This window comes from Lasiosphaeria miniovina (genome assembly GCF_030549165.1).
Source record: "Lasiosphaeria miniovina strain SMH2392-1A chromosome Unknown B0T26scaffold_1, whole genome shotgun sequence".
Lineage (NCBI taxonomy): Eukaryota > Fungi > Ascomycota > Sordariomycetes > Sordariales > Lasiosphaeriaceae > Lasiosphaeria > Lasiosphaeria miniovina.
In genome coordinates, this window is record NW_026848220.1 from 301,179 (window position 1) to 317,109 (window position 15,931).

A 15,931-nucleotide genomic window follows, 5' to 3' on the forward strand; every position below is an offset into this window, starting at 1 on the left:
AACGATGGTAACCGAACGACGAAGCTATACGCGTATAACAACCAAAAAGAGCCACCTCAGGGCATACGATCCAGAGCAAGCAGGGCATACGATCCAGAGCAAGCAGGGCGTACGATCCAGAGCATGCAGAGCATGCAGAGCCGCTCGTGTTACTGTTGCTGGACAGAACCTTCCGAGCCCAAGCGGAGCTTCGGGTGCGGCAGGTGGCCGAGCCCGTGGCACCCGTGGCACCCGACGTGCACCCTGCACGCGGACCAGTTTGCAGCTACTGTCCCGTCGAATCCCAAGGTCGTAGCAACGGACGCGAGATGGAGTGGGACAAGCCGTTGGGCATCGGTGCACGGCGCTGCAGTGAAACTGTGCACTAACTAGCGTTTGACGATGAGACTCGCTCACCGCACTCGCTCACACTACCGCAGCAAATGGAAGCAAGGCTGCGGCTGCGGCTGTGCGATTTTGCGACTGTGCGACTGGCGACTGTGCGACAGCAGCTCGCGGTTCGCCGCAAACAATTCCACGCGACATGGATGCTCCGTGGTGGTGTATCCTCACGGAACGGTGTGAACTGCAACCTGGAATGCACGGGAATATTGTTTCCGATGGGGGGTTTCTTTCTTTGAACTGACCGGCGGCCAGTTATGTAAAGTTCCGTCATTCGGGACGTCACTAGCCTTTCTTCCCTCGCTCCCAGTGGTCGGGGTCGGCTCGCTGCGACTTTGCTGCTAACCTACCATTGGGCCCTCGCGTCTTGGCGTCGAGAGGTCGGGCATCGCGCTTCACTGAACGCCGGCGCAGACAGCCAAGTCTCGGCCCCAACCGACTAGCAGTCCACGCTAGCGTTACGCCACCAAGGCTAGCTCCCTTCCGAATCAGGCAGCCCACGCATGGGGCTCTCCTTTCTTAAGTCCGCCTCCCTCGCAGCTCACCACTGGGATTCCGGATGTGTCAAGTGACGCGATGCCGACCAATTCCGCATGTCGGGCCGCGGCCAAAATGATTTCCAACAGCCCACCAACAGAAAGAGGCTCGACCTATTTCGTATTGGCCATGGATGATGGGATGGAGTGGACCAGCCTAGAATACGGATAGCTCGTCTCATGTATAACTACCGTAGGTACGAGTATCTTGGTGGCAGTTACACACCCAGCATCTACCTATCTGCATCCAACTGTCTGCATCCAACTATCTGCATCCAACTATCTGCATCCATCTATCTGCATCTGTTCGTCTGAGTCGATCCCAAACACGTACCACCTTCCAGATTCCAAGTCCAAGCCCAAGCCCAAGAGCCCCGTCTGCGGCCACTATCCGACCTTTATGATATCACCCCATATCCTAGCCTCCCCACTCTGCAGAGCTCGGATCTGTTCTTTCTCTGCACAACACCTTGACTTCTCCCCTCGTCCTGGGGCGGTCTGTTTTCGGCACTGCGACCTCGGCACATCCCAATAACACATCAAGGCCGACAGATGGCTTCTGACGCGCCCAAGGGAGCACAGGCGGTATGGTTCCTCGTTTGCTGGAGTTGAAATGCGGGCCGATCGACTGACATTTCTCGCAGCCGCCTTCGGGCCCGCCTTACCTTCCCCAGACTGCCCAGTCGGGCGGCCTGCCGACTCCCATTCCCGACGACCCTATAATCGCCGTGTTACTGCTCTTCTTCGTCGGCGGCGCCGTAACGAACATGACAATATTCCAACTGAACCGGCGCCGCGACCACAAGTTCATCCCCTCTGCGCTGCTCTTTGGCTTCTGCATGGCCCGCATAGTGGCCTTATCCATGCGCATGGCCTGGGCCAGCCACCCAACCAATATCAACGTCGCCATCGCCGCCAACATCTTCACCGCTGCCGGCGTGCTTCTCCTATTCGTCATCAACATAGTATTTACCCAGCGTATCGTACGGGCGTACCATCCGACCTTTGGCTGGCACCGCGCCACACACTGGACCTTTCTCGCCCTCTATTTTTCCATCATTGCCTCCCTCATTATGGTCATCACGAGCACGGTACATTCCTTCTTCACCCTTGACCTAGACGCCCGCCAGAAGGACCGGGACGTGCAGCTCTTCGCCGGCACCTACCTGGCCGTAATGGCCTTCCTGCCAATCCCCGTCGTGATTCTAGCCATCCTTTTCCCCCGCCAAAATGCCATCGAGAAGTTCGGCCGCGGCCCCTTCCGCCACAAGCTCATGCTCCTGCTCTTCACCGCGACTCTGCTGAGCTTCGGCGCCGGCTTCCGCATCGGCGTCAACTTTGCTCCCCGCCCGGCTTCGGACCCTGCGTGGTACCACCACAAGGCTGCTTTCTACACTGTCAATTTTGTCATCGAGTTGATCGTCGTCTACACCTATGCCATATCCCGCTTCGACCAACGCTTCCACATCCCCAACGGCAGCTCCGCCCCTGGCCACTACTCGGGTGCTGTCAGGAAGAACTCGGACGATCAGCACCTCGACTCGGCTGCCGTTACCGACATCGAAGGGGCAATGGAGAAGGACACTGAAGATAAATGAGGAGGCAAGAAACTTTGCAGTTGATCTTTATACGCTTGGCACCGGCCATCTTTTTTTCCTATTCGACCCTGTCATGCGGGCTCTTGTTATATAGACTGATACCCCTCTCCTCTCTCTTGAACGGGCGTTTGCCAATGGTGGTGCTGTTGATTAGAAGCGCGGGCAGCAATTCACATGTCTGTCTACGCCGCCGTCCCAGCCTAGGACAAAGGCCTCCAGTCACCCCCACCCCAGGGTTAAAAGACTCTCTGCGCACGTTATGTTACTAAAATAGAAGCCCTGCTCAAAACTCGAGACCGTTCCTAGAGTGTGTCAAAAGGCTAAATTTATTGACATGAGGGCGGCAATCCCTTTGAAGTTTCCTGCAAGTATCGAATATTCCAAGTTGTCATGGTTTGAAGGACAGAAAGAATGTCAAAACGAAGGCTGCAACAAAGAGTCTAGCCCTTCCTAGTTCAGGTCTGCATCGGACTTGGGGAAGGACCACTAGCCGTGTGGGTACGAGCGAGAAATGGAAGAAACATGGAATAGAAAGACCAAAAGAACGAGTTGAGCGATACAAGGCAAAGAAACCCGACAATACCGTATCCAATCAGCAGTGGCAGGCAAGGTCGTAGTCAATTGCCGTGTTGGACGTGTCCAGTTTGCCCTTGAATCATGTGTGCTTCGCTTAGAGGGAGCCGGAACTGGTAGGAGTAAGACGCCGAAACCTGCCTCTCCTGAGTAAAGCTAAAGTGGTGAAAGACGCACGGACCTATGGGCAGAATTGACCGCCATAAAAAAACGGTAAGCGACATGGCAACGTAGACGGGAATAGGTAGGGCTGCGCCCCACCCACTAGAGGCCGTCAGATTACTTCCGAATTCCACGACGTACATCTTTCCTCAACGGCCGTACTCGTTATAACGAAGGGGACTGTCGAAGTGAGCTGTACTATAATGACGAATGACGGTTCCAGTTATACCTTATCAAGCCGCTGCGGAAGGTCTAAGCTTCCGGACATGACAGGCATTGCTAATTCCTTCTTAGTCTATTTGGCGGCGTCCTGCGTCTTATTATCTTCCAACGCGTTTATTATGGTCTCTACCTCGGTGGCCCGGGTCTCAAGATACGTAAGAAGTAGTTCTAAAAAGACCTAGGCCCGCCGGTGTCCTTCTAGATCTTTCTCGCGAAGGAAGCGGCCAATACGACGAGCGATCTTGTAGGGAGCCGCTGTCCGAGCTAGCCGATTATGCAGGTTGGGTTAAGAGCGGCCCGTCACAAGAACTTGAACCGACAGTCACTGACCGATAGCAGAGACGGGTACCCGAGTCAGGCCAACAAGCCAGAGGGTGAATCGACCGAGAGGAGAAAGACTCGGAGATGGAACGGCCCAAATCCTTCCCTCGTCACCCAACACACGTCGAAGGAACGGTAGTTCCGTGGCCGCCCTCGCCGTTCGATGACTGCTTCAGATAGGGGCGGACTTGCCGCCGAACACGAGGCCCAGTGCCGCGTGCGACAGCGCCAGGCAAGTGAAATCCAGTTACTGCCGCTCAATCTTCAAGAAAACCGAAACGAGCTTCCCAAAATAGAACCAGGCGGCGGCGTGGTGGAGGAGAGGCGAGGTCGGCTGGCGTGAAGGGCGTGCGTGGTGCGTCTTTCTCTCCCATTGTCGCCGTCCAAGTCGAGGCCGTATCTCCACCCTGTGTTCTAACCCCTTCGACAACTACGGGGGTTCCCGCCGCAACAAGGTAGTTATTTTTGGCACCATTCGGCACCATTCGGCGTGTCCGCGTCACGGGAGAAAGCTGGCGTGTTGAGAACCGGTTTCAGCTGTGCCAATCGAGTCCACTCTGTTCGATCCTGATGCGGTCTGCGGTCGGCGGTGGTTGTGGCCCAGGTGATTGCGTCGCCACGGACCAGATACTTGGGAGGGGGGGAAGGGGGGGGGCTCTCAGCAGACTAAGGGTATGCTCATGGGAGGTATCTTGTGGTAGCAGCATCAGGGTGGGTGTAGTAGCGCGTGTGCCGGATTGCCAGCTCGGGGACCTATGACGTTGCTAAAAATGGTCTCAAAGCCTGCCGTTACTTGGTGTTGAGACTCACTGTGTCGAGTGTGCCGCAGAGGCTTAGGAGGGTTGCTGTTGACTATGAAGGGGCAAGGCTCGCTGCTAGGCTTGTTGGTAGGCGGCGCGGGCCAACACGAAGACAAGAGAAGGCATTCCAAAACTTACAAGTCAAGGGCCGCACCCCCCCCTGTAGTTTTGTCCTGATCACATAAGTCTTTCGTCGTCGTTAGATACGGACGATATTAACCTGACAGTCGTTTCATCTTATCGAGATACCCATGTTTCGTAGTATGACGGGTATCCTGGAAGAAATCTTATTTTGCGACTTAAAGTCTTGGCCGCACATGTGGCGAAGGTCAGCGAACTAGGCCTATCTCGACCGACTTTGCCGCTGCAATCAATAGCATCGGTGGCTAACTCCGCTCATCCTCTTGGACTAACCTGAACCAATCAAATAAGCGTTTCTTGATTGAGAAGATGGATCGGGGCGTGGTGTAAGATCCTAGAGAACAAATTAATATGGGACGATATGACGGTGAGACGATATGACGGTGAGACGACGGGTTGATGTGACGATGGCTAACTTTGACGTTGAAGGAGGCGGAGCCAGGGTGTCAAGATTACATACCCAAATAGGGCTGCATGATGGGGCCGCAGATGACAGACAGCTATCACAGAAAGCCCGGGGTAGTGGTTGCGGCCCCTCGGCCCCCTCCCCAACTGCTTTGTTCGTTAGCGTGGTACGAAGTACCGTTGGGCACCTACCTTCATCACTAAGCCAATGGTTCGACAATGCTTCGCTTCCTAACTCGAAGGGAAAAATAGGGTATTTTGCGCCAAGTAAGAGCAAACCCGCTTGACTAGCCCGTTCTTGTTTGTACAAGGGAAAAGAAAATGAAGCAATCTCATGGCGAACAGATGGGAACCTTCAACGAGATGCCACCCACCAGCCTGTCCAAGGTCCCACGCTGACAAAAGGCTTCTCTTCCGACGCCTCCGTAAGGCTCTGAAATTAAGTGCAGCGGCGCCACAAGAGACGGGGGTCGGGCTTTATCATACCCGGCTAGACACAAACGGGGAAGCCTTGAGGTCATCTTTTTATTACGCCGTACCTCAGTCCTAGTTGTCTCCCACGCTATTGTGCCCCCGCAGGTCTGGAGGCGGGGGATGGCCCACCTAAGGGCCGGGCGAGGGCGTTAGGTTTGTGCCGCACTAGTATGTTAACCCCTCCTCCCCACCCCCCAACCCCCCTCCCCCAACTTCCACGTGCTCCGGGATGTATGACATTGCACTCAAACAAGTGGGTCTCGGCTCTGGAGGAAAATACTTTAAAAGCCTCCTTCACGATCTTCATAGCTTTCTAAACTTTCCTGTTCCCCCGATCAACGACTCGTCCCAGCCCTTCTTGCATTCAGCTTGCTCGCTTCTCGTTTTTGTGTCTCTCAGTCTCCTTTGTCCTCGAGACAACAAGTCAACCAACTCCAATATATCTTATCCCCATCCCAACCCGATACCATGTCGACGACCTTGCAAGAGGCAAAACACCAATTCTCCACGGCCAAAGCCATGTTAAACGCCGCACCGGATGCCACTTCGCGAAAGCACTGGGGCAAGGAAGCTCGTAGGCGCGAACGAGAGTACAAGGCTCTCAAGGCTCAGGAAACAGAGTCTAATCCCTCAATAGTGAAGGCGGGCGGCGCTTCTGGAGACAACCAACAGCACCACAAGGTGGTGAAATAGGGGATACGTGGCACCCCCCGAGAGGACCTCGCTTTTTTTTTTGCCTACAGGTGCATAGAGCCCTGGTGGATGCATGCTGGCCGTGCTGGAGTGGTCCTTGTTCTGGAGGTGTTTTAGCTTAGCTGTAAAAGCATGCCAGTCATGCTTGGCGCCGTTTGTTGTAGTTTTGTACGCACAGGTTGTGTAGGCATGCTGGTCATGCAGGTCATGCTGGTCATGCTGGTCATGCTGGTCTTTGTCCCTGGTGGGCCGTTGTTTTTGTGTGGAATGACAAGTTTCTAGATGCTCTGCGTTGAGGGCTTTAGCGGGGGTTGCAGATTGGGTAGACCAAATTGATAGGAAAGAAGAAAGCATTCCTCGCTTTTAGTTTTTCGTAACCCGAGAGGCGAGCCACACATTTGTCTTCGGGTGGGAAATGACATGTGTCGAGTCTTCTATGCCATGACATAGGTTTCCAGCTGTGTAATAACAGAGAAGTCGTCGATATACCACTGAGTCTTCAGCCGTACGGCATCTTGATCGAGTGCTTTGTAGAGTTGTAGGTAACCCTGAGTTTCCGGCAAGCAAGTAAATACTGGTAGAGACAGACATCACTGTAGTGGGGAAGAGTTGAGCATGGTCGGGAGGTTCCAACGAGGCTGAATCAAGAGTCCAGTCCGTCCCTGTCAACTGCCGTGGCAGTACCGCCAAGTCCCACAATACACGATACTATCTGAACTGACCAGAAAGATGTTGGTTAGCTTCGATTTTGGGCTAGCCTGCTAGCCAGCCAAATTCGCACACGTGGGTGTCAAACAACCCGAGCCCAACAACACCAATCCAAGTGTGTCCGCCGTGTAGCAAGTGCCGCCGGTTGGGACACGACCACGAGAAGTCCCTCGAATCAAGACTTCAAAATCCTCTTAGACCCTTGCGGAGAGAACCGGGCCTCGAGCCAGTGCCCCTTCGAGACGACCCTGGATCTGTGGGAGCTTGAGGCGTTGACATTGGAAAGAAGGGCGGGGGGTATCATTAGAGGTTAATGTTTGCAAATCATATAGACCCAGGGTTAAGTTGCTAAATACTTAGGTTAGCCTAGTTGCTGTGCCGCCCAGAGAAGGACGCGGCGTTGCTTAGGTCTCTGAGCCGCAATCACAGCCCGCAGGACGTCCCAGCTCCCCTGACGCGCAGAAATAGCCCTGCCGAAACGGCCGGCCGACCAGGGGTGGTAAACTCCCGGCTTTTCAAGGCGCCCAGGGGTAAAAAAAAAACTCAAAAAAAAAAACTCGAGATACTCCGCGCAGTCCACAAACAGCAACCACCCCCCCCCCCCCCGGCCGAGATAGGGGAATACGTACCCAACAGAAGAGGAAGAGTGGGCAGGTCTAGCCCGGCCAACCTGTCGTGCCAGTTTTACGCCGGGTTATGGGCGTTGAGACATGCGTCGCCTCCAGAGCCGAGCAACGGCCACGAATAATGCGGCCAGAACCCGACTCAACTGCTGCCATCCCCAGCTGGAGAAGAAATAAAGCTATAAGAATGACGGTCTCATCCCTTCCGCATCGTCATTATCATTATCATCATCAATATCTCCATTCACATCCTCATCACCACACTCGTAGACCGCTGTTCTTACACACACTACCAGTAATTTCCAAATCGCAACCATGTCCTCCAAGTCTAAGGGCGGCAAGAAGAAGGAGAGCAGGACAGACACTCTTAGGACACTATACACGACTTTGACATCGCAAGCCGCCAAGATCCAGAAGCAGTCCGAAACTGTTGAAGGCCTGACTGAGGAATACCAAAATGTTCAGAACGATCCCGCCAAACACGTCTTCATCAAGTCCACCTACGACAAGCTCACCCGCGCCTTTGACAAGCTGGAGTCGTACCGGACGGCCTATGCTACGATAGAAGCCGACTACAACGCCCTCCTCGACCAGGCAGGGTCGAGCTCCGCGTCTTCGAGCGGCGGCGGCGGCAGCCGCCCGTCCTCGGCCTCGGGGTCTTCAAAGTCGAGCGCGAGGGAGGCCGGTGCGTGGTGGGAGTGTGGCGTTTGCGAGGGCAACGGAGTCACGACCACAAATGCCATCCAGTGGACCGCCGACGACGACATTACTCCCACAGCGTGCCGTGTATGCACCCACATGTATTGCGGCAATGTCAACGATAACTGCTGCAGTATCCAGTGGCCTTAGAGAGAGGAGACGTGTTGCGCCAACTTGCGCCATCACACACATGCAGACACAAGCCTCTACCGTCAGCGCCGGGTAGGGAGGTGGGTGTCGGGGGGGTCAAGTTTGTGTTTGTCTTGTTTTCCACGTTTGTGTCTTGCGCCTCTTGGTGACTATGCTGTTTCCCCGCTGGACGGGGAACCATCTGCTGGACAGAGGGAGAAAAAAAAATAGCCAAGCCACCCGCTGGGCGGAGTGAAAGGTTGCTCTTTGTCGTTATGTACCTCGCTGGAGCCCCAAGTTTGTTGAGCTTCATGCCTATAGAGTCAGTGATAGCGTTAGCAAATCCCAAACCAGCTATTTAGGTAATTCTTTTTCTTTTGGGGCTTGGGCAAAAATCACTGCGGAAAATCTCCCTAAGACAACACTCTTTGTTCTTCCCATATAAATGATCCGTTTGGATTTCCTGCGCGCCTACAGTTTACACCAGCGGACGGAGTCGAGCGTAAGATAGCGACAGCCCTATCACACCGCCGATCGCCGGAGGCCCTGTCTCGTCGCCAACAGCCATAGTAGCGCATCAGCCCTGCCCTTGCGTCAGAATGAAGGCCCACCATTGGGCCTCATCTGCACCCGCATCTCCAATATCCACGACGATGGCGTCCTGCTCGCTCAGGTTCTCGTAGACTGCACGCTCTTCGCCGTAGGCAAGGGGGCACATGCCGGGAAACATCTCGGCCCACCGGGCGGAAAGAATATACGCTCGGGCCAGGGCAAGGACAGCGATATAGCTGTGGTTGCCGCGAAACAACTCATTACTAAAGTCGGTACTCGATATCTCGGTCGTTAAGGTGATGATTTTTTTTTACCGCTACTTCAACCTGTACGGGCTGACGGAAGGACGGTATTCTATGCTAGTCTATGCTGGTGACGAACTAGTGAAGACCCCCAAGTTTAAATGACTACTAGCGATAATTCGATACTCGTTTATAGTCTTCCTAGACTTTAAGCTCAAGCATTATGGGAAGTATGGCTAGTTAGGGAACGTATTCCGAAGGTCGAGGAATGGGAATCCGGGGTTCTTAATGGCGGAGACATGTAGTTCGGCCCACGCGCTAAATCCTTCCTCGTAGGTAGTGCGGAATTGTCGTTCGGTAAGGCGGACTGGATCGTGCATGTTCCGGTTAACGAGCTAGCGCTGGCTGCCGCCAGCTTTTTGCGGATCGACTCTGAGTTCAAGGCCGATGTCGAGGGGCGTCGTTACTGTGTTAAGGCCACCGCAAATTGAGGAGCGGCTTTGGGAAGATCTGCCGCAATCTGCCGATATTCTGCCGATATTCTGCCGATATTCTGCCGAAGCCATGAATGATCCTCGGCCCGTCCTCTGTCGGCTTAGGGACGATGGATTAAGCTGCAAATGGCTCATGGTTGAGTTAGTTCGGGGTGGTTGGCGCTCGAGAGGTAGGATGTCGAAAAGAGAATTGAAGAAAAGAGGCCTTGGCTGGGGCCAACATATCACGGCGGGACTTCCAACAGTCAGCCTGCGCACGTGCCAGCAAGCCTAGAAGCAGCAGAGACGGGTCAACGTGCACCGGGGTTTAGGGCGAACTCGACTAATGCAGACGAAGACGAAGGGCGTGCGGCGGCCGTCGCAAGTCTCGTAGTAGAGTAGCTGTAATTGGCTTTCTGTTAGCGGCTTGCAATGCGGCCGAAGGGAGAACTGGGGAACGGTCAAGTGTATACACAATACAGGGACTGCTTGGGCGTGAGTTGGCTTGGCTGCGCGAGCGCACGTGATAACGTGAGAGCAGGATCAACCGCAAGTGGGGCCAATACAGGCCTTTGACAGTTGCAACGATAATACTGATAGAAAGGGATGCCGGCCTAAGAAACACGAAGCACAATATACAATGAGCTCCACCGTAACGCCCGAAATGCGACAGATGGGCTGGAATGTCCATTTTCTCGACTTGAGTGGCCAGCGCTTTGGTGGCATCCATCACTGCGGCGAGCTCACCGTTGACGACGTTTAGGGCAAGCTGAGATTGTGCTTCGACTTCTCGCGCCCACCTGACGACGACGGCTCTTGGGAGCCCGCTTTACTATTGGATTGCCCCGACGACCCGCGTCTTCCGTCGGTCCTGAATTGGGGTTGATTTAACCTGGAGCAGCCCGCAGCCATTCACAACTCGAGGCTTCTACCCTTACCCACAAACGACGAGGTGGACTCGTATCACTTTGTTTACCACGCCTCGGCGAGTTGCACCAATTCCGCGGGGCCAGGCCACCTCCACGGCAAGTTTCCGATCCATTCCTTTCCATCCGATCCACTCCTCACCAGTCTTGTCCTGATGCACATGCTAATTTGCCCTGTGCTCTCTAACAGCCCCGTGTATTTGGCGAGTTCCGACCCCAACCCGACGATACGATGCGAGATACCTTCCTCCCGACAAGCCCCCCAACGACCCCCGGGTCGCCGTGTACCCCATCCGCCGAAGAGCCAAGGCTATCTCTCCCTCGAAGCGAAATGCCTCGGGCTCCTCGGTACGGTCTCGATCGCTCTCTCCTAATAAGGAAGAAGACGACGATGCGCTGGGGGGCATTGTGATCCCCGAGTCCGCAATCCCCATTGACGAGGCCCGCCAGGGAATCACAAAATTACGTCAGAGATGCATGACGGGCGGCGTCTCGTGCGCCATCTCTGGCCTGGGGAAGTCATGGTTCAGCAGCCCGGCGATTGGACCCGCCATCCAAGCAGCCCACATCGTCCCCCAGATCCACTACCACTTGTACCCGCCAGGCCCCGGCCGGACGAGACCAGATCCCGAAAACGTCTCCTAGCTAAGAGCGGCTTGGCTGTCGACATGGTCCATTTCCAACGGCATCCTCCTGGCCAGCCATATCTACCAGCTATTCGATGCTGGCTTAGTGTCCATACACCCTAAAACACTGCGTATCCGGGCGTTTGTGTCTTACGATCTCGTAATGCCGTACCATGATCGCATCGCCGTGCTCGACAAGAAAAACCTGCCCGATTGAAACGCCTTGCAGAATCACTGGGATATGTGCTGTATCGAAAACATGGCTGCCGTCACTAGGATTATGGCGACGCGTGTCCTCGCGTCTAGCCAGGTCATCTCGCCACCTGCCCAGCAATTCAGGGACAGCCAAGCAACGGGCACCGGCAGGCCCGACGATCCGGGGAGCAGGGACCCCGAGAAACGGCTGGCCTAAGGCGTGGCTCCCCTCGGAGGTAGCGACTCGACAGGGTTCGCAGATGCCCAGGCCCAGACACCCCCGCTTAGTGAGAACGAGGCGGATTCGTGTGGCAGGAGGACGGAGAAGCGTGCGATCAATGCTTCAATCAGTGGTGAAGATCTAGTGAACGAAGATTTGGGGTTGGACCGAGATGGAGAGTTATATGGCGGCGAAGAGGCCCAACGCGGTCGGCCGCGCAAGAAGCGGCGATGTACGTCAACCCAAAGATCCTAAATGAATCCTAAGTATGGGACTTGGAATGGAGTGCTTGCTGCTTTAATCAGCGAATGGAAAATAATAATAATTCTCAATCCTCTTTGTCACTGTCCATCGCGACTGGCCCTGACGTGGTATAGGAGAAGAGTTATTTCAGAGAGCTATTCGTCCGAAAAGGCGATGTCCGGGAGAGGTTGAGGAAGGGTGCTAGACAGGTAGTAGGGATTTGTTATAATGGTAAGAGCACTTACTATATAGGGTCTAAAGAGCTCCCCGCAAAGGGCTTGTAGGCTGAGCGAGCGAGCAAAATACTGCACTTGGCGGCCCCAAACCACCTACGCGTTTCAGTAGCGCTTTTCCAAAGCATTATACATCATTCGAAGATACAGCGGTCGGCGACGCCACGAGACCATGCCCTTATGGGACGCCTCCATCTCTCCCTAGCCGAAAACATGATTCAGTGCCACGACCGTGACATCACCGCTCTCATCTATAACTGGGAGCCATTGTATCCAACTTCACATCTCGAGGCCGATACCAACCGCAGACTCCTCACTACAGCTAAGTTCTTCCAATCTATGGGAAGATTCTCAGTCGTGCGAGACTCTCTAGAGAATCACTTATCTCTTACCTCTCAGCGGTTACTATTCACAAAGAGTCAGCCGCTTATGGTGAGCCGGCCTACTAACATATATTATGAACGCGAGAAGTAGGAAAGGGCACCCCGGGGATCTCAATTTGCGCAAGATCATAAAGGGAAACGCTCCCTGTCAACCAACACTGTCAACAGCATCCCCTGTGTTATTGACAGGATGGTTCTCACCGAGTGCTCGTCTGCAAGTAACTCACAAGCGACCAAGCTATAACTACCTAATGGAGTTTACGAGATATGACCCAATCTAGGGGCGTGGAAGCTAGGAAATCGAGGTTTTATTCTTTGGTTTTGCAGGCATTTTCTTTTTACAATTTTACGGAAAACCCATATCCTCTCTTTTCCTTCACACCGGCCTCGCCCATTGCTTTGTCCAGATCATCTCGGGCTCCATTCTCCTTGGAATCCCGGGTTGGACCTACTCAATTTCTTGTCAATGCAGCTCGCTTCAGCCTTTAAGAGAACTCACAGGCGGATCCAGCGGGGGGTGAGCTGGCGGAGCCGACTTGTCATTTCGTTTGTCGTTTTTCCGTTGTTACCCACAGCCACCAGACTGGCTATACGAATTTAATGTGATAATCCTTTGGGGGTCAACGGTAGCCTTTAATTTTGAATCCGCCCCACGAGATATCGTTGTGAATATTCGAGAGGACAGGGAGGCTAATTCCAGCAAGAGAAAACTCTTATACTCTCTTGGCAAAGTAATAGAGCACTGAGCTCGTCGGCTTTCGTAACGAGTCTTCGCTACATCTCTACTATAGCCCTATTACAAACCACTCGACTGTTTAGGTCGTCTGTCTGTAAGGGTGCATGGGCACCACAAAGGGGTCGCTGGGTTGGTGTAATGAAGACCGAATAGAGGGGGAGCTCCTATCGCACGGGTAATACAGTCAAACTGGATTGCTACTTCAAGTGTATGAGTACTGAGTATAAAGAATGTGTATTGCTTGCTTGAGGAACCAAGCAAACTCTAAGACCGTGGCTACGGTCGTCGTATATATCCATGTAGGTGAACCACAGTAATGTCCCCTGGTCCCGAGGTCCCGGGCCCGGGCTCTCGGTCGTTCGCCCTCGTTTCGGGACTCGGCGTACAGCTGTGCACGGGATCCTGAGACCCCCCTGATTGGTTGACCCAACAGGGTGTGCCACCATCGTGCATTTCTCCCCTACAGTATTTACGGATCTAACCGCCGTACATTTATGGTTATTAAGAACTATGATAACCTTTGTTAAACTGCGTGCCTGACAGGCCTGTAAGAGGGCACCTGTGCAGGGTGCTACAGTGGGCTCGGTACTGTAGCTGGCGGAGCGGAAGCGGTAGCGCAGGCGGGAGCCAAGTGCAGGTTGACCAAGTGCAGGGTAGGCTAACTGATTCTAGACTATAGGGAACTGTGCCCTACGGTCCAGTACACTGAGGAAGCGGCAAAACGGTTCATGTAAAGGTGGTCAGGTGGAGCATTAAGTGAAGGCGGTAAGAGGGGATGGGGCTGGGTGTTGATTGCTGCTTCAGAGGGGCACAGTTGAGATCTTAGAGCCGAGACTTTAGAGCCGAGATGCGACGGGCGATGCAAGCTGCCCCAATTTAGCTTAGCGCGCTCGCGCGGAGCTTGCGGAGCTTGCCGCGTCGGCCTAGATTTTCCCAATCTCGAGCTTGGCCTTGGAGCCTCCCGAGTTCCGACATGCACATCTACACACACAGGCACACGACGACTGCACATATCGCGCCGTCAATGCCATCGCCGTCATCGACGACGACAACCCCATGAGTCTCAACCTGCCGTCGAGGCGGCTCCTCAAGAGCGGTGGGTCACATCTCCCCTACCAAACGCCTCAATTGAAATTGAAATTGAAGCCTGTACAAATATGCCACAACCACCACCATCACATTTACTACCACCGTCCCCAAAAAGCTGACCTTCCCGCTCGCTGCCCCCCTGTTCTCCAGCCTCGACGCTGTCTTCAACATCGTCGTCGCCGTCCTCTCTCCTCCCAGCGCTGCAGTGCCTTTCGCTCGGCTCCAATGCCTCTGCCACAGCAGCAGCCACAACGCCAGCCCCGTCGTCGCGTCGACACATGCACACGACCCGGTCCAACCAGTGGTTCTGGAACCGCAACAAGAAGGACGCCAACGCCAGCCCCGAGTCGTCGATCGAGAAGCAGATCGGCGGCACCCGCGACGTGCGCAAGAAGCTGATGGAGCGCCTGTCGACGCGGCTCGAGGGCCCGTCCATCTTCGAGGACGAGGCCAAGGCCACCGGCGACGCTGCCAGCGAGGCCGCCGACGCACACCTCGAGGGGCCCGAAAAAGCCGACGCGAAGCGACAGCGTAGGGCGCCCGGCGCCTACACCAAGGCCGGCGCGTCACTGGTCAAGGAGCACCTGTCGCGGGCCGTCGATCCGGACCCGCGCAGCAGGGTGCGGTGGGAGCGCAAGATGGTGATGCGGGCGGTGCGCAACGGCACGAACCCGTTCAGCAAGGAGCCGCGGAAGCTGCGCATCGCGCGGACGGAGCGCGAGGTGTCGAGCAAGTCGCCGTGGCTGGCGACGAGCGTCAAGAAGCTGGTGCACCTGTCGCGGCAGATCGCCGGCAAGCCGCTCGACGAGGCGCTGGTGCAGATGCGGTACAGCAACAAGAAGATGGCGCGCGAGGTCAAGGTCCAGCTCGAGCTGGCCCGCGACCTGGCCATCGCCGAGCGCGGCATGGGCCTCGGTGAGATCAACGGCGAGGTCCTGCACCCCAGCCAGGCCATCAAGATCCAGACCAAGAAAGGCAAGCACGTCGAGATCACCGACCCCACCCGCATGTACGTGGCCGAGTCGTGGGTCAACCGTGGCCCATGGCGAGCAAAGGTCCCCTCGTACCGCGCCCGAGGTAACATCCACATGCTCATGAAGCCTTCGACGAGTGAGTCCCCCCTCCTTTTCTCTTTTCTGCGACTTTGAAAGCTTCCGAAACTGACCCCTCCTGCAGGCATCTCCATCGTTCTCAAGGAAGAAAAGACCAGGATACGCGAGCACCAGGAACGCGTGGCTAAGAAGCAGCGCCAGCGGGTCTGGGTCCATCTTCCCGACAGACCCATCACGGCGCAGAGGCCGTACTACTCCTGGTAGACGGACGAGGCTGCTTTACTTTACGGGGGCGTGACAAGGGCGACAGGAACATGATTTGCTGTTATCCCCCCTTGCCGTCTATGTATGTACATGTACGAGTATAACTTGCTGGGGCGCAAATCGCAAAACTCGGCCCGTGTAAATGCGATGCTTTTTGTTCGATATGGCACGGACTGTATGTGACCTTGTAGAAATAGCCCTCGTCTGAACAGGGAAAGGAAATAACCCGAGA

The 15,931-nt window shown here is 55.0% G+C and overlaps 4 protein-coding genes across 4 annotated transcripts; all 4 read left to right on the forward strand.

Moving 5' to 3' along the window:
* Window positions 1–1,469: 1,469 nt before the first annotated feature.
* B0T26DRAFT_736087 (uncharacterized protein) lies at window positions 1,470–3,285 on the forward strand (the record flags this gene model as incomplete). Its single annotated transcript, XM_060443279.1, has 3 exons — window positions 1,470–1,502; window positions 1,562–2,467; window positions 3,280–3,285. The coding sequence occupies 3 exons, from the start codon at window positions 1,470–1,472 to the stop codon at window positions 3,283–3,285; spliced, it is 945 nt and encodes a 314-aa protein (XP_060301853.1).
* Window positions 3,286–7,623: 4,338 nt separating this feature from the next.
* B0T26DRAFT_797132 (uncharacterized protein) lies at window positions 7,624–8,562 on the forward strand (the record flags this gene model as incomplete). The annotated part of the gene is made up of 2 exons (XM_060446922.1): window positions 7,624–8,423; window positions 8,533–8,562. Exons 1-2 carry the CDS (start codon window positions 7,953–7,955, stop codon window positions 8,560–8,562), a joined length of 501 nt encoding a protein of 166 aa, XP_060301854.1. The 5' UTR covers window positions 7,624–7,952.
* Window positions 8,563–10,372: 1,810 nt separating this feature from the next.
* Window positions 10,373–11,696, forward strand: B0T26DRAFT_669437 (uncharacterized protein; the record flags this gene model as incomplete). Its single annotated transcript, XM_060439052.1, has 3 exons — window positions 10,373–10,451; window positions 10,849–11,294; window positions 11,514–11,696. The coding sequence occupies 3 exons, from the start codon at window positions 10,373–10,375 to the stop codon at window positions 11,694–11,696; spliced, it is 708 nt and encodes a 235-aa protein (XP_060301855.1).
* Window positions 11,697–14,508: 2,812 nt separating this feature from the next.
* On the forward strand, window positions 14,509–15,709 carry B0T26DRAFT_2324 (ribosomal protein L22/L17). The gene is made up of 2 exons (XM_060433904.1): window positions 14,509–15,493; window positions 15,560–15,709. The coding sequence occupies exons 1-2, from the start codon at window positions 14,662–14,664 to the stop codon at window positions 15,697–15,699; spliced, it is 972 nt and encodes a 323-aa protein (XP_060301856.1). The 5' UTR covers window positions 14,509–14,661; the 3' UTR covers window positions 15,700–15,709.
* The last annotated feature ends 222 nt before the right edge of the window (window positions 15,710–15,931 follow it).

What these genes read in the sequence shown, in the direction of transcription:
- B0T26DRAFT_2324 (XM_060433904.1), top strand. Translation starts at nt 14,662, where the DNA reads ATGCACACGACCCGGTCCAACCAGTGGTTCTGGAACCGCAACAAGAAG. An exon ending in GCTCATGAAGCCTTCGACGA is followed by an intron (nt 15,494 to 15,559) that starts GTGAGTCCCCCC and finishes CCCCTCCTGCAG; the next exon opens with GCATCTCCATCGTTCTCAAG.